Genomic DNA, 27,651 nt, shown 5'->3' with positions numbered 1-27,651 from the left:
TTTGTCTACTCCCCATCATAATCAACTTGTTACTGATGCTTTTCTTTGGTTCAGCAGGTTGATTCAGCCCAGGCTAGGACCTGGGCTACACAGGCTATACAGCCTGCCACTGCTTAAGGTCCCAATTAGATTAATACATTCTTCTACCCTAAAGATTTCCTCAGTCATTAGTTAGTCAGAAATGAGATTCACTTTCTTCCCATCAGAACACTTACTGCCCCTGCCTGCTCTGGAGACACTAATTACTGCCTAGCCAAAAATAAGCAGCCTGTGACTCCTCACATGGTTAGCCAACCTCTAAGTTGATCATCAGCACTTTTCTAAGCAGACTGCCCTTTTCTCTCTGCCTGAGCAACACTGAGATCCTAGTGTGAAGCTATCTTATTTTTCTTATGATCTTACATTCCTTAAAACATATCATTTTCTAACCATACAGTACCATTGATGGCTCTCCCATGAGATGAAATGCAATGACAATCAAATAATTTTCAATGGTAACAGATCCTTGGGTGACCCTGTCCTGAGCTGCCTTTGCAGGCTACTACCTCATTAACCAAGAGAGAATATTACCAGAAAAACTCATTTTTCTTTAGGATTCACAGAATATGTGAACCTAATCAGAGCCTGTGTAACGTGCTGGCATACACTTGGATAAAAATGCTTTCGTTACAAGCTCCATTTTACTTGTATTTTCTAAGCATGGATCATTAGAACTTGATCTTCTTTCTCTTAGACCACTGACTGCACTGGGCTGCTCACACAACAATGAAGTGGATGAAGACTGGCATCTCTTATTTGAATTCTCACTGTCTACCCCTCTACCTTCATAGTTGATATCACATGTGTGAATGGCAGCGGCTGGCTTGATTCTAGTGCAAGGGGTTTTGTCATAAAGATTAGTTTCAACAACTTCAGATCTCTTTTGTTATGCAAAAATACCATAACTCTCAAGATAGAGTTTGATAACTTTAATGAGGCTTTGCAATTTACATTCACTATGTATTAGTACACAAAATATAAGAAATCACATATACATACAAACTTGTTTCTTTGTTTTACAAGTCAACCATTATGAACTACACAAGATACATTTATTCACATAACAAAATGGAACATTGATGAGCTTCATTCACCAATCACATACTTTAACAATTTACAGACCAACATTTTTTTTTGCAGCTCTTAAAACAACAATCTCCCATAAAGAACAAATAATTTATGTCAGCAGATACACTGGCATCACATTCTATGAAACAAAAAAGCCAAACTGAGCACTGACTGAATGCTTCCAGATTTCAGCAGAACTCACATAAAGCAACAGTGCAGAGCTTACACCAACATCAAATATGTCTATGGTTTATCAGCTCTTTGAGAAAACAAACCACATACAGGAATTCCTTAGGGTAAATGAAGTCATTTCATTACCGGGTTACTTAACCCACTTATTTTTCAACCTTTTTAAAACAAAAAGGAAATAGCTTTTAGAACAAACAAACAACAAACAAAAAAAAACATATTTAAACCTTTTGGGGTTTTATTTTCTATTTTAAACTATCCTCACATGCAACATGGATTTCTCATCTGTGAATAATTTTTGGTCCCTCAGATTGTCTTCTTTGTGAATCAGTTTTTAACTACTTTGCCTAAATACACCAGCGATTCACTAATGTATTTCAGTAAAAGATAGACATTTCTATCTTGAAACAATCCCTCTGCTACAAAGTCTCTGATAATCTCATTTTTGTTTCTGAACAGAGTACTGTCATAAAACCACAAAGCTTTTTTTAGCAGCACTAAAGATGAAGGGCTCCTGTGAAAAGACCTGGAAACTCTCTGGTACCTTCAAGTATACTGAACGCTCTCAGCTCTTCAGACACAGTCCCTGCAACAATTGAGCACACAGTTTGTTTTCACCAACAAAACTATACTCCCAGTGCAGTTACCTGGAGAGGTGCCCATTTGGTCACACACATCTTTAATGAGATGTGCAACCTCTGACAATGGAAGAAGATGTACTTTGTGAGCATTCCAGTATATACATTAGGGGAACATTTCCAGAAACTTCCTTCTTTTTGGAAGGGGAAAATCCTACTCTCTTTACAGACTAAGCACAACTTTATGACTGTTAGGTTAAACAACATTTCTTGAAAGGGCTGAAAACTCACTGATAGACCTGAAAATATTACTATGAGCAATTTGAGCTGATCTGCCTCCGTCTTCCCATAGGGAACCCCATGTTTAGTCAGTGATTTGAAAGGTACGCTTACACTGATTAGGTTTGCAGCTGTCCCCAGAAATTCACATGAACAGTAAATAATTAAGAGGTCAAGTCACTGAACCAAGCAAACCAGATCATTTCATAAGCTGAGCACAAGCAAAATGTCTTTTTATATATCCAACTGGAAAAATCAATGCTTAGAAGCAAAGAATATTCTCATAGACAGGATGTTGGACTTTACCCTAGGAAGCAGTGATTCTGAAACATATTTGGGTTATCACTGGTAAATTAAAAATCACCTCAGAGATCACTTTCACGCTTCCACGTGTTGTTAAGAAGCCTGCTAAGATAAAGCATTTGGTGGGGAACAATGTTAGGAACCCTTTTCACTTTAGTGTCCGGAAGGGAGAAACAGAGGATGACTTATCAAAAATCTACCTGTTTGGGAAAGGATTTATTTTAAAGGGATTTGAAACATTCAAATGCATATTTCGGAGTAGCAATATCACACTGCTAAGCAACAAGAGCAAACCAGTCACAACTCAAATGCCAAGCCACTGAGCTTTGGCATTAATTGTAAAGTACTGCCCAAGTATGAGTGTTGCCTCCGTCACCTCTTTCAGATACTGCTTAATTTTATTGCCCCATAGAGCTGAGCGGCTGCAGGTTGATTTGTCTGGAACTCACTGGCGACTCAGATATTGCTGCAACTTTCAAAGAATTTTTGATGGAGCTGAGTTCCAACATGTGTAAGTTTATGATGTGCACACCACAACATCCCCTTGTGATTTTGTACAGGTTTTTAAGTACAGCTTTACGGAGAAGAATGTACACCCAGGGATCTAAAATCTGATTCCACGTTGCCATTCGGAGTGCAAAAAGTATTGTTTCACAGGTCTCCTTTGAATCACTCTCATTTATCCCAATTCTGGCCATTGTCACCTGAAAATGGAAGATTTTAAAATTATACATCAAAAACGTACAAGAGAGAATGTAAACATGTAAAATCGTTTCAACATTATGTCTGATCTTCACACTTTCACTGCATCTCTCTTTGGAGCATCTGTCTTCAAAACAAAGCATGAGAGACACAGGGCTGTGTAGCCTGGAGAAGTCTGAGTGCAGACCTATCAATGCTTATCAATACCTAAAGAGTGAATGCCAGGGGGATGGGGTCACTCTTTTCAGTGGTGACAGGACAAGGGGCAATGGGCACAAACTGGAACACAGGAAGTTCCACCTAAACATAAGTACAAACTTCTTTACTTCAAGGATTAAGTAGGGAGCACTGGGACAGGCTGCCTCAATGGTTGTGGAGTCTCCTCTGGAGATACTCAAAAGCCACCTTGACTTGGTCCTGTGCAAATGATGAACCTGCTTTAGGTGAACGTGCTTTAGCAGAGGGGATCGGAACAGATGATCTCCAAAGGTCCCTTCTAACCCTTACCATTCTGTGATCAGTGTATCTCAATTGATAAGTAAATACTCTCAGGCATGTAACATCTATTATCTCAGGATTCCTCCAATATTTTACATAGGACATATATGTGTCTTTGCTGAACTATTTCTGCTAAATCTCAAGCAGAGAACGTCAGTCAGCCAGAAAAACTCTCCAAAATTGATTCAGAAAAGAACAAAAACTTATCCGATATCTGAGGTAACAAAGCATATCAAGACTGTTCCAGGGATGGAAGGGACCAATGGTAGACTAGAATATTTTACTAATTAAAGGCTGTATAAGGAATACAGCACTTTGATTTCACCAAGAAGCTTCACACATTTAAACCTGCAACAGAATACAATGTATTAACACCAGAGGGTTTAGGAAAATTTAAGCTATGTTGACTAAGACCATCAATACCTCTCCTCTTGCCAGTGGAGACACACAGGGTTTCATTCAACTGTGGAGGTGCTGCACAAGGACAGACCTCCAACAGCAACAGCACTGCTAAAGCACATAGTTTCACAGGGGTGGAGGCATTAGTTTTCTAGTATAGTGCAGCAGGACTGCTTCTGGCAGAGGATACTCAAGATCTACACCAGCCCAATAAGTTGTAGCTGGCCTCCCTGTTTTGCAGAGCTGCAACCTAGGCTTTGAAACACCAGCCCCAGTGAAGCACTGGCCACCAGGGCTCCTGCTCTGCAGAGTCCTCCTTCACATGTTTTCTGCCACTGAGCTTTTGTAATGTGAGTTCCTGAGCGTGAAGAAGGCTCAACTCTGCAAAGCCAGGAATCTGCCAGATGATGGTGAATTATCTCCCTCTATTATTAACATTAAAAGCACACAAAGATATTTTTGGTAGAAAGATGAGGCACCAAAGCTTTCAGTTCCAAAGCCTTTAAAGATGTACAGTTATTTAACTAAGATATGTGATATTTTACATCTGATGCTATGAGTAGAGTGATTTATTGGGTGATGAGAGAGAGAGTCAGACTGCCTTTGTGCAGAAGGTAGCATTTTCATGATGATACATGGTTAAAAGAAAAAGAATTAACAAATGAAGAGAAAAAACTACCACTCAAGACTCCAGCAAACCTATTTTATGCCTTTTTAAATGCTTCTCTGTATTCCTAGGTCCTACCTATGCCTTGCAAGGCACCACATCTGAGCACAAATTTGAGTGAACACATGAAAGCAGACTGTATTTGTGTGAGCATCTGTCAAGTGCTTCTGTATGGACACCAACGGGAGCAGTGCAGCAAGCCCCTAGAACATTCCTAAGGAAGCTGGTGAGATGAGTAGAAGCACAGCTGGAAACTGGTGCAAGGAGGAGGAATGTCAGAGCACCAAGCCAACACAAACACCTACAAATCAGTTCCCTGAATCTGCTCTTCACTCCACAACCGTTGGGCACATTCTTCTCTGAGATCAGCAGCCCACCCAAACTTAGACAACTCCTTTGGCTTTTGTATGGGATGTTTTCTTAGGACAGTTCTGCATTTTATTTATTAGAGGTCTCACACCACAAGCCAAAGTCAGATGTAATGCTCCTTAGTCATACAAGTACAACTGGGCAGCAAATGACATCACTGCAGAGCCCACAGTTCAAAGTCCTCATCCGACGCACTGCATGCCTGACATAATACAGACATAGAATTTCCTAACCTACTTCTTGATGTACTTCAAACTTTTGTTTGTTTCTCTCTTACATTCTGAACAGTTAATAAATGCCAAATCCATTGCAATGTCATGCCTGTCAGAGGAAGCAGTAGGCATCACCATCTAGAAAAAGTAGTTCAGTCTGGATTTTGTAAAACTCTGTTGTTTTCTCATGTTACCCAGTAAACTTGTGAGATTCTAGTTAGCAGTAATCACCTCTAAGTGAATCCATTAGTTCACTGTTCAATTTGCTAGCACAACATAAAGTACCTCTCTTTTGATTATGTATTTACATAAAGCAAATCAGGACCACAAGTAAATTTGATACATGATCTTATGGACTCTGATACTTGGAGAAGCTTCATCCAGAGCATTTAAGTCACCTCTTCTGATTTCTGGACATACAAAAAACAATATATCCAACGTCACCAAGTATCAAGAAGAGCTCATTCATATAGCCACATACTGAAGCAATTCAGCTGTGAATCCCTACACCAGAAATAAGAAGATAAAAATCTACATGATTTACAAATTTTAATAAGAACAAGCCACATGACTTCCACTACTCAAGAGTATTATGTATCCTTTCTTGTATCACTATAACCAACATAAAATGACAACCCAAATTTTTGAAGTTCTGAGATGATGAGATTTACATATGGGTCTGGACTAAGAGAATTTCAGTCTAACCACAAGCATAGAATAGAATCATAGAATCAACCAGGTTGGAAGAGACCTCCAAGATCATCCAGTCCAACCTAGCACCCAGCCCTAGCCAGTCAACTAGACCAATGCACTAAGTGCCCATCAAGTCTTTTCTTGAACACCTCCAGGGACAGCGACTCCACCACCAGCCTGTTCCAATGGCAAATCACTCTCTCTGTGAAGAACTTCCTCCTAATATCAAACATGAATAATTTCCTCTTAAAACACTTGCTGCAGAGCAGCAGTAGTGACAGACATGTTACCATGTCATCATTTCTGAGTATGCAGACAGCTTCTCACTCCTCCAAATCACCTGCGCTATACTGGAAGCTCTCCCATGTCTTCTGAGAAAACACCTAAGAAAAATACATGCAAACACAGCCAACTACAAGCAAAGAGAAGGCAAAGAGGAGACCATGACCTGGTTACTTAAGCCTTTCTAAAGTCATCTGATGATTTCTAGAACAAGACCCTAAACTCCAGATGAAGAAGGTCAAAAAACATTTCTACCACATTTTCACAGTCCATTTATTTACTTACATTTAAATTCTTAAAATGTTATTTCAAAATAGTTCAAAATCATAAACTACAAAAAGGAATGGCCTAATATATTACTAGCTGTTTAAGGATTTCTTTAAAGGAAAGCATGCAGACAATTTGTATTCACTCCCTAGCTGTGAGAAAGTCACGACACTGAACTAGCACTAAAATACCTGCTCAGAAACTGCAACCAGAGCTTGCAGCAGTGCTGAGAGAATTCTGAGAGCAAGAAGTTATCTGCAGACGCTTCTTAATAATTTGACTAATTTTATTCAATAATTAGTTCACAGTCAAGACAACAATGCAAAGACTGATGGTCTTTTTTTTCCCTTTCCTGTACATCCAACAGGTTAGAACAATGAAGGAACTTCCTCCTCTGTAGCCAGAAGTAAATGAGTGGGAAAGTGGGAAAAGGCAACACAATTATATCATATCTAGTTGCCTTTGGTCTCCACAACTGAAATATTCCTGCAGATTCAGTGCTATGGCTCAATAAGTTAGTCCTCAGATGGTAAATTAACAAATGTAACTCATGATATTTTCTAACAGATTTAGAAATGTGAAAATCCAAGTAGCACTTTGCTGAATTTTACAGTGTTTATATGAACACAGCTGCAGCATGTCTGCCTGGTTTACCAGGAAATGAAAGTATTACATGATGTAGCCAATACAATTCAAACTTTCCTAAGGAAAGTAACTATAAAAGTGTAACTGTAAAAGTGACTTTTTAAACCAAGGCTGCCTGTATGTAAGGCAGAAAGTTACTCTGACTTCTATTAGCTCTTACGGTCTAAGGGAAGACCTGAGAACTCCCTGTCCCTAAAAACAAATGCAGAGAAATAAAATCTGTGTCAAGCAAGGACTTGACACAATATATTAAATTCCATCTTTTTTGTTCAGTTTTAGGCTTTACTGAAACCAGAGCTTGCTTTGTGAGATTCAGAAAGCCTGAAGAAAAAAGTTTTAAGTAAAATTGAAATCACTGACTTCTACAAGTTTGCATCTAACAGACAGCATCAAAGAATTGCCCTTAGGGATGTGCACAAACAGAATAAAAACGCTCCAAAACTTCACACTACTCTACAAATATAAACAGTATGACTTTCATTTCCCTTCCAATTGGATCTCAAGTATATGAGAACAACTAATAAGCTAAATGGCAGTGCTGCTTAGTCACATTCCTGTTAGTATTCAAGGACAGTCAATCAAAACAAGAAGCAGACTTCAGTGCCGGTTAGGAAATAAACTGTAATTCCACTTTGATGCATTTCAGCACATTGGCTAAATCCAGGTTCTAACCTTGACCTCAGGAAACTGGATAAAAAACAGTCACCATGAGACTGACATAGAAAGCAAGGCAGATAAATATCAGAAATTCTCTTCCTCTGCAGTAGCTCGGCCTTCAGGCTTCGCATCCCTGCAAGCACCTTGCAGACCCTCTCAAACCTCTTCCTCTTCCTTTGGAATTCATTAGAAGCAGTTCTGAGAATTTCCAATTATGGAAGAAAATCCATTCCCCCCCCAATATTTGCAGAGTTCTTATATTTTGTCACTTATGCCTGCATTGAATCCAGAAATGTATTTGACATCCTCCTAAACCACATAGGACTCAAGACAATATTCTATTGGTTATGTCCCACTCTAGAAAACCAAACTATCTTTATTTTGAAATTCCAACAAGTTGTTGGCACTTCCATTATTCATATGTTCTGCAAAGAAGCTGCAGTCTGATATGGGTAAATTGCTGGTGGCACTTTGTAGCACCCCACAAACAGAAACTTTGAGAAAACAATTTGCATAAGAGAGGAAGAGAGAAATAAAAATGCTTCTATCCTCACATTTTATTTATTTTATGTACCATTTTATATCTAAGAGCAAACAGAAATTTGCCTGTATATAGATATTGCAGTATACAAACTAAGCATTTGTTGCAACAAAGTTTGGTATGCTTCATTTTACTTTTCACTGTGATTCTATATAGGTTAAAAGCAAGGACTTCCAAGAAAAAACAGGTAGCACACCACTTCTGTCATCAGAATGTTAGTACACACATTGCACTACTTATGCCACGTAATGTTTATGTTGTAGACCTGCAACATTTTTTCCCCTAATATTTGTCTCTCTCTTTTTAAAAGAAAAACACAAACCATGCCTTCAACTTTCATATACCAGATGATAATTTGCCCTAGCAAGTAAATTTTAACTGAGTATATTGATTTAATTTTAAAAATGTGCACTTAGAAGTGAACTAAAGAAGACAAAATGCAATAGCAAGCTTTCCTCCACATTAAAGTCCAGAGGATACTTGTAAGGGGCTATCTAATACTTCCATCTGTAAAGTCTCACAGGATTCAGCTCTTAACTAGTAGCAGCAAAATAAGAGCCCCCTCTTCTCTCATGTGTGCTTCTGTGAAAAATAACAATGCCACTGAAAATTAACAACAGATCCACTGGCTCCCTAGTCAGTTAAAGAAAATACCTGTTTACCTCTCAAAACCAAGTTGTAGTGCAAAACAGATAAATCAAGGATGGTAACTACTACCTGCCATTGTAAGTATCCTTAAGCATGCAAGTTAATTTCGGTACTGTTAAAGGCAGTTAGGCTGAGAAAAACCCTTCCTCTATTAGGCTTGCAGTCTCTGTCAGGAAATACAGAACCCAAATGAGAAACAGACAGAAAAAAAAACTGGACCAATGGTAGCTGAAGTTGCAAAAACACTTTGCAGTTTATTTAGCTCCATATTTACCTCCTTTAAAACAGAGCGGCATAAAACTTTTGGGGGTATTGTAAAGCTAAAGGCACTCTGAGCTTCAAGCTGTTCCCAAAGAACAACTGCTGTCATACAAGTGAAAAAAAAATAAATACAGGGAATACAAGAAAGAACATTTTTCACAGATGGAAGTTTCCAATATTCTTTTCTCAGATACAGTTAATTCTGTGGCCAGCTGACAAGGCTGGTTCATGAGTATGGTACCATTCGTGATACAACTACTCTTCCCTTACTGGTGATATCAAAGCCTTGAAAGAGCACATTCAAGCACTCCTCCTAATCAGCAGAGCAAATCTCACATCAACTGAGTGCCAAAGGACGGACTGCAGTGTAGCAGCATATATATCACACTGCAGCCATGACACTAAGCCTCTGTGGGTGTTTGCTGCCCAGCAGCTCTGTCTGTCCTCACTATATGATACCCTCTTGCTGAAGCTGTTCATTTCTTCAGTTTTTGCTCTCCTTGTGGATGCCCAAGTCTGCGAAGGACTCACAGCAGACTGCACTCCACTACTGTGCCGTCAGAGTCAAGTGTGACGTTTTCACCAGCTGTGTTTTTACAGCTCTGTGCAAAATGTTTATGGATGGCAATACACATTCTGAACAAATATTTGGAAATGTAATTTGAAATGACACTATTATGTAGGCAAGAATTTGTCAAAATTACTGCGAAAAAAGTAAAGTGCCACAATGAAACACTCACTATTTATACTCTATTAACTGCCTTAGCATTATCTTACTTTACACAAAGCAGGAATGCAATCATGCATGAAGCCCCATAAACAGAAGGATTTTTTGTGCGCATGTACTTGCAAACATAAACTGAAAGTGAAGAAGCTTTTCTTTTCTGTCAACTTTCCCCTTAGAGACTACCTATTTTCATTTGTTTTGCAGTAACGTAAGTTCAGAGTGGGCTTGAATAAAGCATTTCAGGTCACTCCTCTTTGTTTCTCCAGAAGAACCCAAACATTTCTGTCTGAATCTGACAGTCCTTTTTCTTTCTTTCATTTTCTTCACCAGAACCTCTTCTCTGTTGAGAGAGCACCTCAGCTGCTCAATTCCCTGACTTCTGAGTGGGATGTAAACACTTGAATTACAAATATAGCCACAATTAATATAGTTTCTAAGCATGCTATGATAAACTATGCCTCAGCCCACACTTAAAAACATTTTTTTTAATGATTCATATTTCTTGAAAATGTTAATATAGTAACAAACCAATTCTAACACCAAAGTGGTACCTCTGAAATTCAGTATCATTTTAGGTGGGCATACTCTAAAGCAATACTCATTCCCTTTCTCATCTGACCTGGTAGAAATTTGTCAGCTGTGCCTCTTAAAAATCCAAAGTAAAAGCAAGAACTCTACAATCAATATTAGGAAAAGGCACAAACATCTTATCCAAGGGTTTGTAGTATCCTAGATACTAGAATAAGCAGATTGAATTTTTAGTGCACTGTATTAAACTTTTTATTCTCTTTTCACAAACACCTGCAATTTCTTTCCATGGAGTAGTTCCAGGGTGAATATGAAAAAAAACATGCTCAAATTGTCTGAGTTGATGCTTAAACTTTATTCTACAGGAAATTGGCTCCAACAGACACTTCCATCTTGAGGCTAACAAAAACTTCAATCAAAATGAGTGTTTTCTTTCCTCTTTACCTCTAAAATCAGCTATTTATTCCAAAATATATTTTGGGACATGATATTAGGAATTACACTAATAATTCAGTGATTAAAACTTGAGTATCAGAAGCTGATTTGTAAGAACTCAAGCAAGAATAGTAACTGAATTTGCAGTGTTAAAAGATGTACTGAAAGACTCAACAAGCAATTAAAAAGCATGATAAATAAGGAGATAGAGGCCACTTTTTTCTAGTGTAGCTTGAAAGACAAGCTAACTCATGAGATGTGTTTTTTTCTTCTTTCCAGAGGAAGTCATAGAGCACTTTATTCAGCTGCTCCTGATCTTACCTATTATCACACAGCAAGGTCTATAAGACATACAGCAACCTGCATTAGACAATAAACCATTACTGTATTGATCATAGAATCAACCAGGTTAGAAGAGCCCTCCAAGATCATCCAGTCCAACCTAGCACCCAGCCCTAGCCAGTCAACTAGACCATGGCACTCAGTGCCTCAGCCAGGCTTTTCTTCAAGACCTCCAGGGACAGTGACTCCACCACCTCCCTGGGCAGCCCATTCCAATGGCAAATCACTCTCTCTGCCAACAACTTCCTCCTAACATCCAGCCTAGACCTTCGCCCACACAACTTGAGACTGTGTCCCCTTGTTCTGTTGCTGGTTGCCTGGCAGAAGAGACCAACTCCCACCTGGCTACAACATCCCTTCAGGTAGTTGTAGACAGCAATGAGATCACCCCTGAGCCTCCTCTTCTCCAGGCTAAACAACTCCAACTCCCTCAGCCTCTTCTCATAGGGTTTGTGTTCCAGGCCTCTCACCATCTTTGTCACCCTTCTCTGGACACGTTCCATTCGGACTACACCTAAAAAGGCATGTCTAGCAGGCCATCTGCTAAAAAAAATAAGCTCTTTCTTTCTCTATGAACCTGGTTCAGTTAGTAAACTGTTGTGCCAGGAGTGGGCTCATGAGATGGGCTTGCATCCTGCCCAAGAGATGCAATCACAACATCCCGTGGGGTATTCCTGCGGAGATCCTGCAGCAGGACAGCTCTCCTGTGCCCATCAGCCCGCCACAGGAAGGTTATGAAGCGCAGCCCAGACCCATTTTAAACCACACCTTCCTTACTCTGACAATGTATCTTGCCTCTGTATGGTGTCAACAACCAACTATTCCAGCACAACTTGACCAGAATTCAATTACAAAAGCCAGCACAAACATAATCATTATCATTGATTATCTTCTTTAAAATTTGAACCTTGGAAAAAAAAGTGTATTTTTCCCCTGTAAATGTTACAACAGCATTCAAAGCTGCAAGGTTAGCTAGACATATTTAATAGGAGCCTTCAGAAACAGATGACTGGAAACTGAAAGCCTCAGTTGCTCTTTTACAAAAGAAAAGTTCCCTGTCCTTGTTGACAGCGCCTGTGCAAGCACAAGAAGTTCACAATGCTGCAGCTTTGACCAAAAAACAGGCATGTTTTCTAGTGTGACAGAATATATTTCTGCTGAGCAGTCACCCATGAAACATGGGACAGATGTAATCTCATTGGCAACAAGGCTCCCGCTGGCAAAGCATGGCCCCGCATCTTAGAACACCTTGTGTCTGCTTCTCAGCTGCATTCTCTCATTATGACAATGGCCACTCATGAGAGCATAAGGCAAGGGCCACGTTTTTAAGTAACTATTTTGTTGTAGAGACAATATGACTGGCAATATCTGAAGGCATACAAACAGCTTTAGTAAAGTAACAAGCTCATAGGCACGATGCCCATTGCACAGTTAAACATAAGGCAGTATAACAGGAGCTCAACCTGCCAGCTTATTAAATAAAGAGACTAGGAATGGAGGGAGTCACTTCAAGGGTAGCATGGGTATGACTCTTGGCAAAGGGTCACTGTGCACAAATATACATGACTGCACATAGAGAAACACTAAAATGAGATGCACAAAGGCTTCCCATGTACAACAAAGTATCTTATACTGCATGTAACTGCGTGGCCCAGAATTTAGTTAGCGTAACACCTTCAACCCACTGACCGCCCTGAGCACATACCAACCACCATGAGCTTGTCACAGCAGCCAAACTACCTGGTGGAGCAGCTGGGGCTGAATGAGTTGGGGTAAGGGAATTTCACCAAGAGCTTCCCTATTAGTGCATCACTGCCCTTCTCACCTCTTCCAGCAGCATATTCACTGGACCACTCCAACCAGCTCCAGCAGCATCTAGGTTGGAGTGATTCAGCAAATGGTAAGCCAAATGCAGCCCTAGGTACATGAAAACCAACCATCAAGCTTCGGTGCACAAGGCAATCTGAGGACATTAAGAAATCAGAGTAAGTTCAGAGATGCAATTAGCATAACAAATTAGAAGAGATTACCTGAGAAGAGACTGTTAGAAATTAATCTAGTCAGTAAAATAAAAGCAACTGAATAAAAGCTGATTCAATCACATGAGATAAACAGCTGAGACCTTAAAAAAAAAAAGAAAGAAAAAAATAGAAGTGTCTGTTTTCTGCAGCAGAAGGGAGGTAAAACTGGAATGGAAGTAATCAGCTAAATACATGGAAAATTATGCTAACAAGAATAATGTTAGGACTAAGGGTGTGTTCCACACATGAAAAAGATTAGATGTTTTGTGGTATCATAATTTGTTCCTGTAGATAAATTCACTCTGAAATAAATCCTTCTGGTCCACAAGTACAAGAAGTTCATTTTTGTACTCTAAACCCAACATTTAAAATACATTTATCCCTTAAGCCCTACAGAATTTAACATCCTGACGTCAGAATTTGCTCATACAAACACAGATTCAACAAACGAGCTGTTTCATGGCAGGGCAGACATCAATTCACAGCCAAAAAACAGTTTTATATAACAATCTATTTTACTGGGGATGCTTATCACAGAATCCTCCAGCCCGACTATTTGCTTTGGGAACTCAAACTCCAAATGCATCAAAAAAAAAGTCACACGTCCCTAGTAAAAGGCTAAGCTTCTTGTAAGGATGAAATTAGATGACTTACTACACAGAGAAATTACTATCCTTAGAACATAGTTTCCTGAAATTACCCATCACAAAGCAAAATTATTTTAACGATCAGAATATATACAGCTATGTAAATTACTGACTGCATAGATTGTCTGAAAACTCATGAATTTCACTTGTTGTGAATTCCCTCCTGTTCTCAACTCTTCAAAATGAGATAAATGCTCCCTTAAAGTGAAGCAGCAGGAAGTATCATTCATTCTGGTACTTCATTAAGGAAAGATTCCCATACAGTAGCAGAAAACTTAAAAAATGATAAATTTTGATAAGTAGATAAGATAAAGCTTCAGGAAAGAAATCAGAAGGAAGAAATCAAAAGGAAGAAATCAGAAATCCCTGTCCAACAGCCCCAAGCAGTGCTCTACAGAAGCCATGCCATGAATGCTGCTTCTGAAAAGTGCACCAGATCTCCAAGAGTCTTCAAACAGAGATGGTAATTAATTAAAATGTTATATATTATTATATCTAATAATAAGTATTAGTTACATATATATATTTACACACACATAACAGCACTAAAGCAAGTTCACTACTACTGAGCAGATGCAGAAGTCAAGTTCATTTCCACATCAGACACCATAAAGGGTGGCTCAAGATCTTGTACCTCTAAATGTCATCTCGGGTGATTTTAGCAGAGACAGTGACTGCATATATAACTCCACCTGGAAAAAAAACTTGATTTTGGTAGTCCTGCATATATGACAACTGATGTACCATCAGACTAGAATAAAAAAGAATAAACAAAACAATTCCTCCACCATAAGAAGAATCACATCAAACAAAACCAGATCCTTGTATCTGCCAATATATGGCATAAACTACATTGCTTTCCTATGCTTTGTGTTTTAAAGGTTTGTCTGGTTTCTAATTACTTTGGTTTGTATCAAGGCAATTCACTCTCACAAAGCATTTTGTTCTGTATACTCTTTAGGACAGAGAACATGGGTAAAATTCACAATTTGAAGATAGATACTTCTAGATTTAGCTTTAAGAAAAAAATAAATAAGGAAATGATTGCAAAACAAGAATGTATTTAGCTACTTTGTCAAACAACTTCACCTATGAACATTTGCTCATATTTATTTCAAGAAATACTTATTTTGCTATATGCTGATTTTATTGCACAATGTAAACCATGCATTTTGCAAATTAAAAGTCCTGAGAGGTTTCAGTTAATTGGACAAGTAGATTTAGATCATCAATTCATCATAAATTACATGTCTTGATAAACCCTGGAACTCTTTATTGTAGCACTTCCGCAGCTAAGCTCTATTCCACTGCATTTGTATGCTCGACTGTGATTCAATAAAGCTTGCTAAATTAACACTTACAATTCTGATTGCATTCAGTGGACAAAATATTATCAAAACAAAGATTGGGTAATTCTTAGAATTAACTTTGATGTAAGCTCTATGATTGTAAAAGCTAAGAAAGCTATTACTTACCAAGGACCTCTATTGCATTTTCCTGACTATGAATCTCCCTGGCAAAAAAATAGTTAATTGTTCACTTCCTTGAAACTTTATTTCAGGAACAAAAATCCTACCTTTCACTATTTTTATTTAAACTCCACATTTCTAACATACATTTTCCATATTGTAGAGCTATTTTCCCTATTGGAAATTTTGGTGGTAAGAGATCCAAAAGCAAAGCATCATAAGACTGGAATGCACGAAGAGCACCAACAGTTGTCCCAAGTGAAGCAGAATTGCTTACAATTTAGATCAAGTTAAATACTTTAACAAAGGAAGTGCTATTAGTTCAGTAAAGATCATTGAGAATTAATAAAAAAAGTTTCTATAGTTAACAAAAATTGAAAGGCATAACAAATTTACTGAGAAAACAACTGTGGTTGCAATTTAGTGGTCTTTTGTATGTTGAAGTATCTATTTTGAATTAAAAAAGTCTATAGCTCTTTTGAAACCAAAGGGCTCTAAAAATCAAATTCCAGCCTTTAAGGACAGTTACTTTATCTGAAAATAAATGTCACCAGAGCACAATATACTGTTGTTTGGGGTTTTTTTTATTTAAAGTAAACTCATCATTTTAGCTACTTTTCTTGAAAACCATTCTGTGTCTTGCTTTAGATATTTCAGGAGGTGTCTGGAAGTAAATGGAAGCTCACTACAGAAGTTTGATATTCTGTTCTGATGATTTTGTGTATGCTCTACATGCTACAGGCAATGTGAATTTAAACTATGCTGCAGAGTTTCCAAACTATGCTTGGAAAATACTCTGTGGGTTGAACAAAAGCAAAAGAGACTTGGTGCATTTCAGTGATGCAGAGATGTATATCCAGACTTTCTCCTTGAAGTCTGCAGTACTGGATTAATTTAATGCTACCTGCCAGCTATACCCAATTGTTGCAGCTAAGCTAGTATCAGTATCTAACTCAGAACTAGTTCAGGTAACTTCATGCTATAGCATAGGGAGTAAATAGATGAAATACATCTGGATCTGATTCAGATCTCAGATTTCACTTTCTTCATTTGTAAACTCAAACCAAAAGTGATCCTCACTAATATCATTGGAAAACCATAGGACTTTGTTTTTAGGAAATAAATTAAGATTTCATATTACTTGTGACTCTGATTTAGAAAAAAAAAAATCTTCAGTCAGGTTTACTACAATAGTCACAGTTAATGTCAGCTTTACAATGCCACCATAGAATGGTAGCTGTCAAATTCTTTCCCACTATCATAATCTTGCTTCTTTTGACCCTGCTCACTGACAGAGCACTCACTAACATAAGTGACACCTGTCACTTTGGAAGAGTCACAGCACGTACCAGTAAGCAGTCCTACAGTACAGCCAGGACAGCTGAGAAGGTGCACCAATTGCACAGAGCAGCTTTGCTAGTCATCTGTCCAGATTATAAACCCATCTTCATTAGCTCTACAGCAAGTTTTCATTTTAACCCTCTGCCAACTACTGGTTTTTAACACAGCTCTATAAACCCATCTTCATTAGCTCTACAGCAAGTTTTCATTTTAACCCTCTGCCAACTACTGGTTTTTAACACAGCTCTAAACCAAAGCCCTTAATACCCTGCATTGGAGTGGAGGATTTTTATGCTCTTATCTCCTGTACCACAGTACACAAGTAGCAGTAAACCATAACTAACAGATTATCATAAATTGAAAAAAATATATGAACCACAGTATAGTCTAAACAGACTCTCCACTCCACAGTTTCACTGAATCTTTGGACAACTCAGTACTGGCTGATTTATTTTAGCCACCCCTCTGCTTCACAGCATGGAAAACATGGTCCTCATAGTCCCCATATATTTAGCTTACTCAATGTATTTTGCTTATGATAAGAAATGGAGAATAAGAGACAAACATCGTTGACAATATGCTGTAAAATTAATACAGCTATTACCACAGCTAAAGCACCTTAAAACCCGAAGATGGAAAAGTGTAACTTTTATACAGTGTTGTGCATTAAAAAATTGGCAAACACAGTAAGGTCTTACCAGGAATGGACTCCAGCAAATGCAAGAAACACACATTATTGCCAAGAGCTGAATGATCATTTCAAAATGATGAGATCTGCCTTGTCTTTGTTGACTTTTAAATTTGACTCTTAAGAGGGTAATTCCTGTCACAGCATTGCACAAGAACGAAATAGCAAGGGCCAGTAACCCAAGGCAAGAAAAAAGTAAGAGATAAAATCTGTCTTCCCAGTCCTCAACATGTTCTGTTTTATAGAAGCACCACGTCCTCGATGCTTGAATTTGATAGGCTCTAAACCTAAGAATAGGCAGCAAAGCTATAAGAACAGCAAACAGACATACCATAGTCAACATCATTTTCACATGTTTAGAAGTCATTTTTGTAGAGTGAAATATTGGCTTAGTGACTCCAATGCATCGTTCAACAGCCATGACGCTGCCCAATAAGAGTGGGCACAAACCAAAGAAAACCATGCAGATGCCAAAAACACTGCAAAGAATGTTGGACTGGTTGAATCGAATCCAGTCTTTATCTGATGCATACACAAACACTGCAATGGCTCCATTGATGAGGTGGCCGAAGAGATCTGTGACAACCAAACCACTCGCAAGAAGCAAAAAGGAGGCTTTCGATTTCTGCCTAAATCTCTGGTACGCCTTCAGGAGAATTGCTATCGCAAGACTGTTGGACAAAATCCCCACTGTCATGAAGATTATTGAAAAGAAAACTGAAATCTTCTTCTCTGTGTGGCAGGTAGTGTTTTTCAAATTTCCAAATCCAGCCAGCCCTGGTGATTTTGAACTGTTCATGGTTAGGAAAAGAGAGGCAGCCTTCAGAACATCGCAGCAGTCTTGCAATCAAAAGGCATCTGCAATATTAACAAATACAGAGACATTGTAAAACGCATCCTGCTGTTCAAATGACATTTGAAGAAGAAATTCCATAGTATTTCTCTGTGGCACAAATCAAATTTCCAGTTTTCTCAGTGGTAGGATATGGCACCACATTTTAAGCACTTCAGCCAGAGGATAAAGCAATCATCTGCGTGCATTATACAGTGCAGATACAGCATACAGTATCTTTGTATGGTCTCTGCACACGTAAAATATGCCAAAAAAGTATTGAAATATTTAATGTTCACGTGCATATCATCAGAGAAACCATTCTGGAGGTTAAACTACGTATACAAACAAAAGTTTTTTGCAACATGCTCTTCGAAGTGAAGTATTTATCAGCCCAAGCACAGTCAAAAGTGAAATACTCAAACTGAAAGGTTTTGAGACGACAGTTACTCTCCGTTTTCCTTCTCGCTGTCAGGCAGTCATTTTCAGGACAACGTCCTAACATCTTCCAAGTAATTCTCCTCTCACAATTCAATGTTTTAACGCTTTAAGCTAACCAACACCGAAGCCTCCAACTCTCCAGTTCTCTCACTGAAGCACAAACTTGTATTTTAGCCGCTCCCTCATCCAGAAGTCAATTACTTAAGTTATTTTACACTTTATCTCTCATCTCTACTCTCCGGACACTCCTGCTGCAAAAGCTTCCAACGCAGAAAGCAGCACAGGCTCGTAGAACGCGTCAGAGAGGCGCGGCAGTTACTGAGCGAGCTCAGCGACCGGGCACGCCGGTGCCACAAGCACTCCTGTCGCTCGGGACAGCTACGCGGGACAGCAGCCAGCGACCCTCGGCACGGAGCCTTCCCTTGCCTCCCTCCCTTTCCGGCCCGGCTCAGCGCGGCCGCCCCGCTGAGGGCCAACCGCCCCGGCCGTGCCCGCACGTGGGCAGCGCCGGCTGAGCTGCGGCAGCGCACCCGAGGTAGCGCCGCCGCCACCCGCAGTGCCCCTTCACTGCTTGCAGCGTCCTTAAGTGCCCATCGCTGCCGCCGAGGGCGGGGCGAGTTCGCACGCCGGGCACAAGTGACACCGGCCGCTGCCGGTACCGGCTCCCACTTCCCGGCTCCGCGCCGCCTCCCTGTACCTTCGCACCCCGCAGGGGTCTCACTGCCCAGCCCCGACGGAGCGCATCGCTACTTCCCCGCCCCGGTTCCGCCTCACCTCCACTTCGCTCCGCTTCACTCCGCGCCACCGGGCACAGGCGCGGCGGCGCAGCGCGCTGCCCCGCCACCGCCTCTCCGCCCGCCCAGTACCGCCTGCCGCCCGCCCTACCCCCGCCCTCCCTCCCCCTCCGCCACCTCCCCCGTCCCCGTCCCAGAGTCCCGCCATCCCCACCAGTGCCGGTTAGTCTCCCTGCCAGGGCCGTGCTGTAGCGTCGTGGGGAGCTCCATGTGCGCCGAGGGTCGCAGCACCTGCCCCTACCCACCCCTAGCCCCCAGCGCCCCCTTGCCCTTTCTCGAGGGAGCAGGGGGGCAGTTTGGTCAGTCCCGTGGGCGACCAGCTCTGTCCCGAGGAGGTGGAGATCCTGAGCCCAGGTCTTCCCTAGCTGCTGAAATAGGGAGAGGGGCAAGGAGCTCGTCCTCCGCACAACGGAGACCCTCCTGCCTGGCCGAGCCGGGGTGCAGAGCGATGTCTCTGACCACGAGGGCCAGGCTGCCTCGTCACAGCACAGCAACAGGTGACAGGGACACCCCAGCCAGGCTGGATGAGCTCTTGCCCACGGCGCTGCAGACACAGCAGCAGCGGCAACCAAAAAACTGTGTCTGTCCTCAGACACGGCTTCACCCAACTGCTCTCTTCCCCTGCAGACAGGGGTGACCTCCACGAGTACTGCCACGGGATGCAGCTGTGCATATCACTAGACACACACCCCTTGCACCGACTGGATCGTGTAGAGCTGGAAGTGCTCCTTGGGGCATTTCGCCACCAGATCAATACCATGACAATGCAGACAGACAAGGAGTTAATGATACTAAGGTTAAGGCTTGAGATTCAAAAGTGTCTTTGTTCCCCATCATGTTGTAAGAGGTTGAAGTTATGGGTAACTTCTAATTTCTTTCATCCAAGACTACCAAACAGGCCTGAGTGGGAATTTATATAAAAAAAATTATTACAGAAATAAGCCAAAATACAAAATCAAATTGTAAAATATAGAATTCGACATAGGCAAAGGTGGTGGAGAACCTGTATTTGATTCCATTGCGATAGAGCTTTGAGTTGTGCTACTCCTAGCTCTGTGGGAACTATTTTAAAAATAACACTCTCCAACATGTTAGAGTTTTTGCTTAGCTTCGTGTCTGGAATACAATTTGGATCTCTAATCCACCAGTGAGGCAACACAGACCAGCTAAATCCATTCTTTCAGTGTCTCATCACATACACAGTTAAAAGCACCATGTGGTGGCCTCTTTCCTCAAAATGCTTGTCAGATTTTGACATCTTATACAATGAGCAAATATATCTCATACAATGAGCAAATTTAGTCTGATTGGGACCTACACATTCCCACAAATTCTCCTTTTAAGATGACAATCAAGTATGCTCATGAAAGTTCAGAAGAGAAGAGATTATTTTATGTTTCCCTGCCTAGAAATAAATGGAGATAGAGATCTCAAACTACAAAAAGCTTGCACTGTGCTCTTCCGTCCTGGCCAGATTTCTTCACTCATCCTTCCTGAAATGGGAGGAAATTCTGATTGAAAAGAAGCAATTAAGTTGGTGCTTCCAGACTATGCTAAAATGTTAATATCAGGTCGATTGAATCAAAGTGAAGAACAGAAAAACTTTAAGATGGATGTTTCAGTGTGCTTGTAAAAATGTGGGTAGAGTCAGGAAGGAAAATGCAGGCTTGTAAAGTGCATCCTGGGAAAAGCAGTAGTCTGCCAAAAGGAGAGAGTTCCAGTTGCTGCAGAGGTGGGATCAGAGGGCAAGAAACAGTGTTAAATATATAAACTTCCATCTCTCTTTTGAGATAACAGGCATAGAAGAGTGTTTGTGCATCTGCACAGCTCAAAGAACACAAAGTGCCATGTTACAGTTTTGTACTGCTAGCAAGGCAGCAGGCATACTAAGCACCAACATAAGCTGGAAAATTATGTCTGCTGCTCAGCTCTCTGCCTGTCTGTGTGCTCCTGAAACAAGAGATTTCTGGAATAAGGGGATTTCAGGTTGTTATGACTAGATAGGATGGCAACTTCAGAAGGTATAGGAACAGTCAAAAGTGGCAATAACATCAACAGACTGACAGCCAGTTCTTTTCATTTCCTATTACTAATGGCAGCAGGAATCACCAAAATTGTCCCCACAGCTTCTGCTGTGGTGTTGGTCCTGGCTAAGCAGCCACTGCTTTCTCGAGGGGAAGCAATCTCTTCCCAGGTTGAACATCTGAACTGGAGCCACAGAAATGAAGAGGAAAAATTAGTGCCATCTTCATCAAGGTAATGGATCTTCCTCTCATCAACCCTTTGCATATTAACCAAAATGAATCTGGGCTTGACAGAGTCCCTGATTTAACTGAAAACAAAAGCTGTAGGCTCAGGAGTCATATGGAAGTGTTTCACAGAAGCTGTGTTGCTCTGATTGTTTAAAGGCTGCGAAACACTGAAAAATGGAAGTTCTGCCATTGGCTCGGGTCACTGACTTCAGCACTTCTGAATGTGTTTTGGCCCCTGTATTTTAAAGCCCTGGGCTCCTGGATACTTCAAGAAATTAGAAGATAAATATTGGGTTTGTCTCAGGTTTCAACTCCAATGAAGTAGTCAATATTTTCTGTCCATGTTCAATGAGTTTAAAATTTAAAGCTGCTGGTGTAACATACATACAGAGCTAAAAAGACAGCCTGTATCTTCATGTTCTGTGATAACTGCAAACCAGCCATTGGTTACCAAACTCAAAACAGTGGGAGGAAAATTTTTAAAGACCTTCTGATTTGGAAGCATGTTGGTTATTGGCAAATGAAGTGTACAGTAATCAAATCCTCAAAACACCTACTACAAATCTAGAAGCATGCTGAAGTGTTGCACTAATTTTTAACTAAAGGCCAACTCCATAGAATCATAGAATCAAGCAGGTTGGAAGGCTTGCTATAAATAAACAGGTAGACATCTCAGTAACAGCATCAAAGGTAGTAGAATGCAGATAAAAACAGTCTCACTTCCTCTTGTCATTTCCCCCTGTAATTTCTTGTGTGGCCTTCAATTACAGTTACTATATACTCTTGTTCCATTATTCACAGTACCAATGCAAAGCACTGGAAAACATTTTTTTCTATGTAAATAACAGTAAATGTCATCTTTCCAACTAATAACATCTAGTGAAATATCAGTGATATAAAAGTCTTTATATTTAGGAGACAAAAAAGTAAATCAAAATAACTATGGGTAGGAAATAATAAAAGAGGATCCAATTTGAGGGACCTCAGTCAAATAAAACTGTCAGGGAAAATCTCCCAGTTAAATGCCACATTGCTTAATCCCTAAGTGAGACCAAAAAAATACTTCTGAGGTCACAGCCATTGACCACAAGTCCCACAACAACCATGAAGGATTAGGGCTGGTTAGAGTTACTGTCTTCCACTTTGAAATTAGTGGTCTTTCAGGACCTTCTCCTCTGGAATTACTGTTACTCCTGCCACCCTCATTGTACATAATTTAATGCATGCACACCGTTTTAAACATTGTATGGCTGGGGGGAAAAATGAAATTAATGCAAATTATGTGTTTCAAGAGGTCAATAAACATTATTGAGAGATGAGTTGGGCAGAAGTTTGCTCTGTTTTGAAGGTAGCAATAGGCAGACAGCAGAAACATGGAGATGAAAATTTACAGTCTTGAAAGTCTCAGTCGCTGCTTAGTAACACCTGCATTACTAATTCTTGTATTTGTAGTGTCATTATTTACTATTCTTATTATTAGAATGATACAAGGAATAATTTGCATGTTTGTTTGGAGGTTGTTCATTTGAGTTTACAGAAGGTTTTCAAAGATACTGTGATTTTAATCACATACAAGTGAAGGACCATTCACAACACTACACAAAACAGTCAAGACTGATCAAGGCTGCTTTTGCTTTAGAAAAAGGTGTAGTTAAGCACTTCATATCTGGGAAATGCAGGCAGAAAATTATATCAGTAATGTGGAAGGTGATGAGGTAAATAGTAAAATGGCAATAAGTGCATATTAAAGGATCTCACCAATTATTAAGCATTTGAAGGCTCATGTAAAATTAATAACTAAAGATTTCTTCAAATCATTAAATGACTGTTTTGTCTCCTTTCAGAATTACATATAGCTTCTGATTTATGTCCTTGCTTGATGGTGTTAAGATAAAAGTGTACATTTCTGCACAAACTGGAAAACAGGTATTTTATAAGAACACATACACTGCCATGTTGGTGTGCAGTTAAACAGTGTAAGTACCTGGAGCAAGTAATGGAGGTTGCCATATACCTCCTCAAAGATCAAGTCACAGCATCCTGTGCTTCCATGGCTCTTGAGGAGAGTGAATAAAGCAAATACTGCCAGTATTCTGGCATATTCAAAATACTCACTTTAAACTATGCTTAAACAATTTTCTGACTAGAAAAAAAAATCTAGTTCATCAGAATGTGCTTTGTCATTCAGGTAACTGCCATTCTGACCTTCATGCCTCACCATGAAGTAGTCCATAAAGCAGTCACCCATTCTGGCCTAAGTACTGCCCAACTTGAGACACTGGCCAATGCAGTTAAAGGAGGAAATTCCTAGGTAGTTAAATATAAATGAGTGGTGTTTTGTAACAAGCCCCAAATCAGTTCAGGAGGTTAAAAATACCAAAGTGCCACTAGGCATTCACTATCAGAGTGAAATAAAAAGAAGAAAGGTCATTGGGAATTATAACAATAAACATGCATCCTTCTGCTGAGATTTCCACCTGCTGATATCTAGAAAGGGACTATTTGCTCTTACTGGAAGTACAGTTGTGGATAATGGTGTTTTATTTTCTAAACATCCCTATCAGCAAGGAAGTTCAGTTCTTTGTTTCTCAATAACAAGACATGCCTTCTGGCACATGTGTTAAGAGTTGATGTAGACAGAAAAAAGGGGAAATACTCACAGTTTGCCTGCGGAGAAAGGAGTGGGAACACAAAAGTTTGCTATAGTTTGTGACATACGCATTTGCATTGTAGTTTTCTTTCACTAGGAAGAGCAAAGACACATTTTCTGGCTTAATGTATTTCTTGATCCTGTCAGAAGAAGAGTCCAAGAAGTCCATTCAGAGGCATTCCTCTAGCCAAGGAATTTGGCTGTCAAATGGCTGATGGGCCTATTGGTACCAAATAAATAGACCGTTTCTGAGATACCAGCAGACTGCAAAGCAATTCTTTAATGAGCAGACCAAAAACACCAGCTAAAATCCTGAAACGACAGCCAGACTGGATGCCAATTGTCATGGCTGAACCATGTTAGCAGGGAACATAGTTCAAACATCAAACTATCAAACATGCAAAATAAAACTTCAAGTGGAAAAATATTTACTAAACACAGAAGTTTCCAGTCTAAACCACAATATTTGAAATATGCTGGGATATGTGATACAACAACAAAAAGATTCTCCACTGTCTTATTCACATTTTTTTCTTGGTAGTGTCTACTTAAAACTGTACATCTTGATTACTGGACAAATAATTCACTAACAGATCATACCAACCAGTGCTAAATATTAGGAGAGGCTACCGAAACCTTTTATTACCTCAATGTATTGATTTGCATTTGTTCTCACTTAGAGACAGACTTTCATCTGAATCACATACCTTCACTGTAAAATTCATTATTACAAGGAGTGCCTAAATTGGTTGTCATAGAGTAGACAGTACTGAGGACAGTAATTCTCCTTCTTTCTTCTTCATTTTCAAACCTTATGTACCCACACTTTCTTGACATCTTTTTTTTCCTCTGTTATGTCACTACAAAACATACACGGGAGGTAGTTAGCATTACTTCACACATGCATGCCCTTTAGAAACGAGGGAAGAGGAACAGAATAATAACAGTGCATAGCTGAAACATATGCTATGTTTTTAAAAATATTTACTACTAAATAAGCTGATGATGTTTTTATTTCTGACTCACCTCTTTAATATTCGGATTCATAAAAATGAGTAATCTACACAAAGGGATGTTACATGCTGAGCCACGTTGACTCCTTTTCTCTTCTTCCGCTCTCCAAAATGGAAACACTGCAAAGCCAAGTCAGGGGAAATCTTTCATCAAGTATTCTTTTCAGTCACTCTGCTCAGGTCAAATCAAATAAAGAAATCATTTCCTTCAAATTGTCTTAACCTATTACATTTAAGCCATGTGGCATAATGGCAAAAATAAGTCCTTTACACAGAAAAATCTCATTAAGAGTGTGCCTGCTGCAGGCCTTCAACTTCTGTGGTATTACTTAATTGGTTTTTTTACTTGTACACATGTTTAAGGATTTAATATGTGAAGGTTTGATAGACTTGATTTGGTTGGGTTGGAGTGCCCCACTACAGTACTAAATACTTCTAAAGGATATTTTGGAACTCAAGGATCATATTGCTCTATTGGTTGAAAACAGAATTTCCTCAGTGACTTCAAAGGAATAAATTAATTAAAACCAGTGACCCATACTTCACTGAGTTCATTACAGGTTGTAGTATTCACACTGTACTACTACCTGACCACTTGGTTTCTGGGCTAGTTGACAGATAAAGAGCTATCTCTTCAGACTTTATCAGTTTTATACCCACACAATTCACTCAATACTTCCACAGTTACAGAATTAAAGCACCAAATATTATGTGTCGTTACAATCAGCAATTTTAAAGAGACATTCTTAATTTCTATTTTATTCATGTGATTTTTTAATGCCTTTATATGGGAGGTGTGGTCTATGTGTCCCTTTTAATTGTGGCATCAAAGAAGCATGAAATGCTGTTTAATGGAACACCTTTCCATTTAAGGGCTATTGTAAAGAGTAATTAATCAAATTAATTACTAATCCAGGAGACTTCTAATGAAGAAGTTAATTAAGAAGAGAGGTAAATTTAATTTAATTTTTTTCTTTAAAAGAAAGATTTTGTGGCCCTTTTAACTTTGGCAAAAGGATGGAAGGGCAATCTTACTTCTAGGTGGGTTCAGTAGCTTGCTCTTCCACAGAAGTTTTAGCAGCCTCAGCTCTGTGGGAGGCATGGTTGGAGGTCTTGAAAGGCCTATATGACTCCTCCAGTGCTATGACCTCACATGTGAAGTAGCTTACAGATTGCAGCCTAAATAATACTCCATCTGAGGTTCATTATTCATTGAGGGAGGAGATAAGGGAGGGATGAAAGTAATGGGAGAAAGCATGTCAGTGCTGTGATGGTCTTATGTCATGGCCAGACCACAGTCAAGATGTCATGGACAGTCAGCACACACTAGTGATCTACATAAATGAATAAAAGAGAGTGAAGCAGTTCCCCAGAAACACAAAGGCATCCTTTTTCAAGTGTTATCTTCCAGTCTGCTGTGCTGGGCCCTGACAAGCATTTCTTTCAGGCAATGAAGATGATGAAATACAATGCTTTGAGTTTCAAATGAACCTATTTCAATTCCTACAAGAATAAAAAGGTATTTAAAATGGATAACCCACTGAAGAAATGAAAAATATGATCCATTGTTTCCTGTGAGCAGATATTAATATGACAATCAAAGCTCTGATCCATTAAAATTATTCCTTTATGATCAATAACTTGTAATTAATGTGCTTCTGGTAAACCATGCATGTTTTTCTATGTTTCAGTTCTATTACAAAATCAGAGTTAAATAGTTATTGCTCCTGATTATCAAAACTATCAGGAAACAGGACAAAAATCAAAAGCATCTCTTTAATGCAGACCTTTAATGTGAAAGGAGTCAAACTGATGGAGTTCTGTGAGTTAATAATCTCACCACTTATCATAAGAGATTTCTAGCCATACATTTTGTAGTCTGTGAAGATTTTTCAACTTTTACATCTGATATCTGCATTTCTATGTGCTGTATTCAAAGCCTTTACCTTCTAATTTATGCTTTAAAAATGTGCTCCCATTTTTCTATATGAAAAAGAAGTCAAACAGAAACTCCATTTAATGCAACAAATGTGGGAGTGAATGAAATACTTATATAGTTGTGAATCCACAAATTAATGGGTTGTCATTTGAGAGAAATTATGAAAAGCTGTCAGTTGCAAATCCAACTGCCAATTAAATATGCTTTGCTTTTATAATTGTTTTGGAAGTAATAA

General features: G+C 39.5%; 1 protein-coding gene across 3 annotated transcripts; it reads right to left on the bottom strand.

The window, feature by feature from the left end:
- Positions 1 to 961: 961 nt before the first annotated feature.
- PTGFR (prostaglandin F receptor) lies at positions 962 to 19,622 on the bottom strand. Of its 3 annotated transcripts, none has more exons than XM_064147860.1 (3): positions 19,543 to 19,622; positions 17,506 to 18,353; positions 962 to 3,160 (listed from the first exon to the last, which is right to left on the bottom strand). In XM_064147860.1, exons 2-3 carry the CDS (start codon positions 18,292 to 18,294, stop codon positions 2,855 to 2,857), a joined length of 1,095 nt encoding a protein of 364 aa, XP_064003930.1. In that variant the 5' UTR covers positions 18,295 to 18,353; positions 19,543 to 19,622; the 3' UTR covers positions 962 to 2,854. The 3 variants fall into 3 exon arrangements, with proteins under 3 accessions (XP_064003930.1, XP_064003932.1, XP_064003931.1); XM_064147862.1 differs by having other exon boundaries at positions 17,827 to 18,353; XM_064147861.1 differs by lacking the exon at positions 19,543 to 19,622 and having other exon boundaries at positions 17,506 to 18,431.
- Between the last annotated feature and the right edge of the window lie 8,029 nt (positions 19,623 to 27,651).

This window comes from Pogoniulus pusillus, chromosome 8 (genome assembly GCF_015220805.1).
Source record: "Pogoniulus pusillus isolate bPogPus1 chromosome 8, bPogPus1.pri, whole genome shotgun sequence".
Taxonomy (NCBI): domain Eukaryota; kingdom Metazoa; phylum Chordata; class Aves; order Piciformes; family Lybiidae; genus Pogoniulus; species Pogoniulus pusillus.
This window is presented reverse-complemented; position numbering and strand designations above follow the sequence as displayed.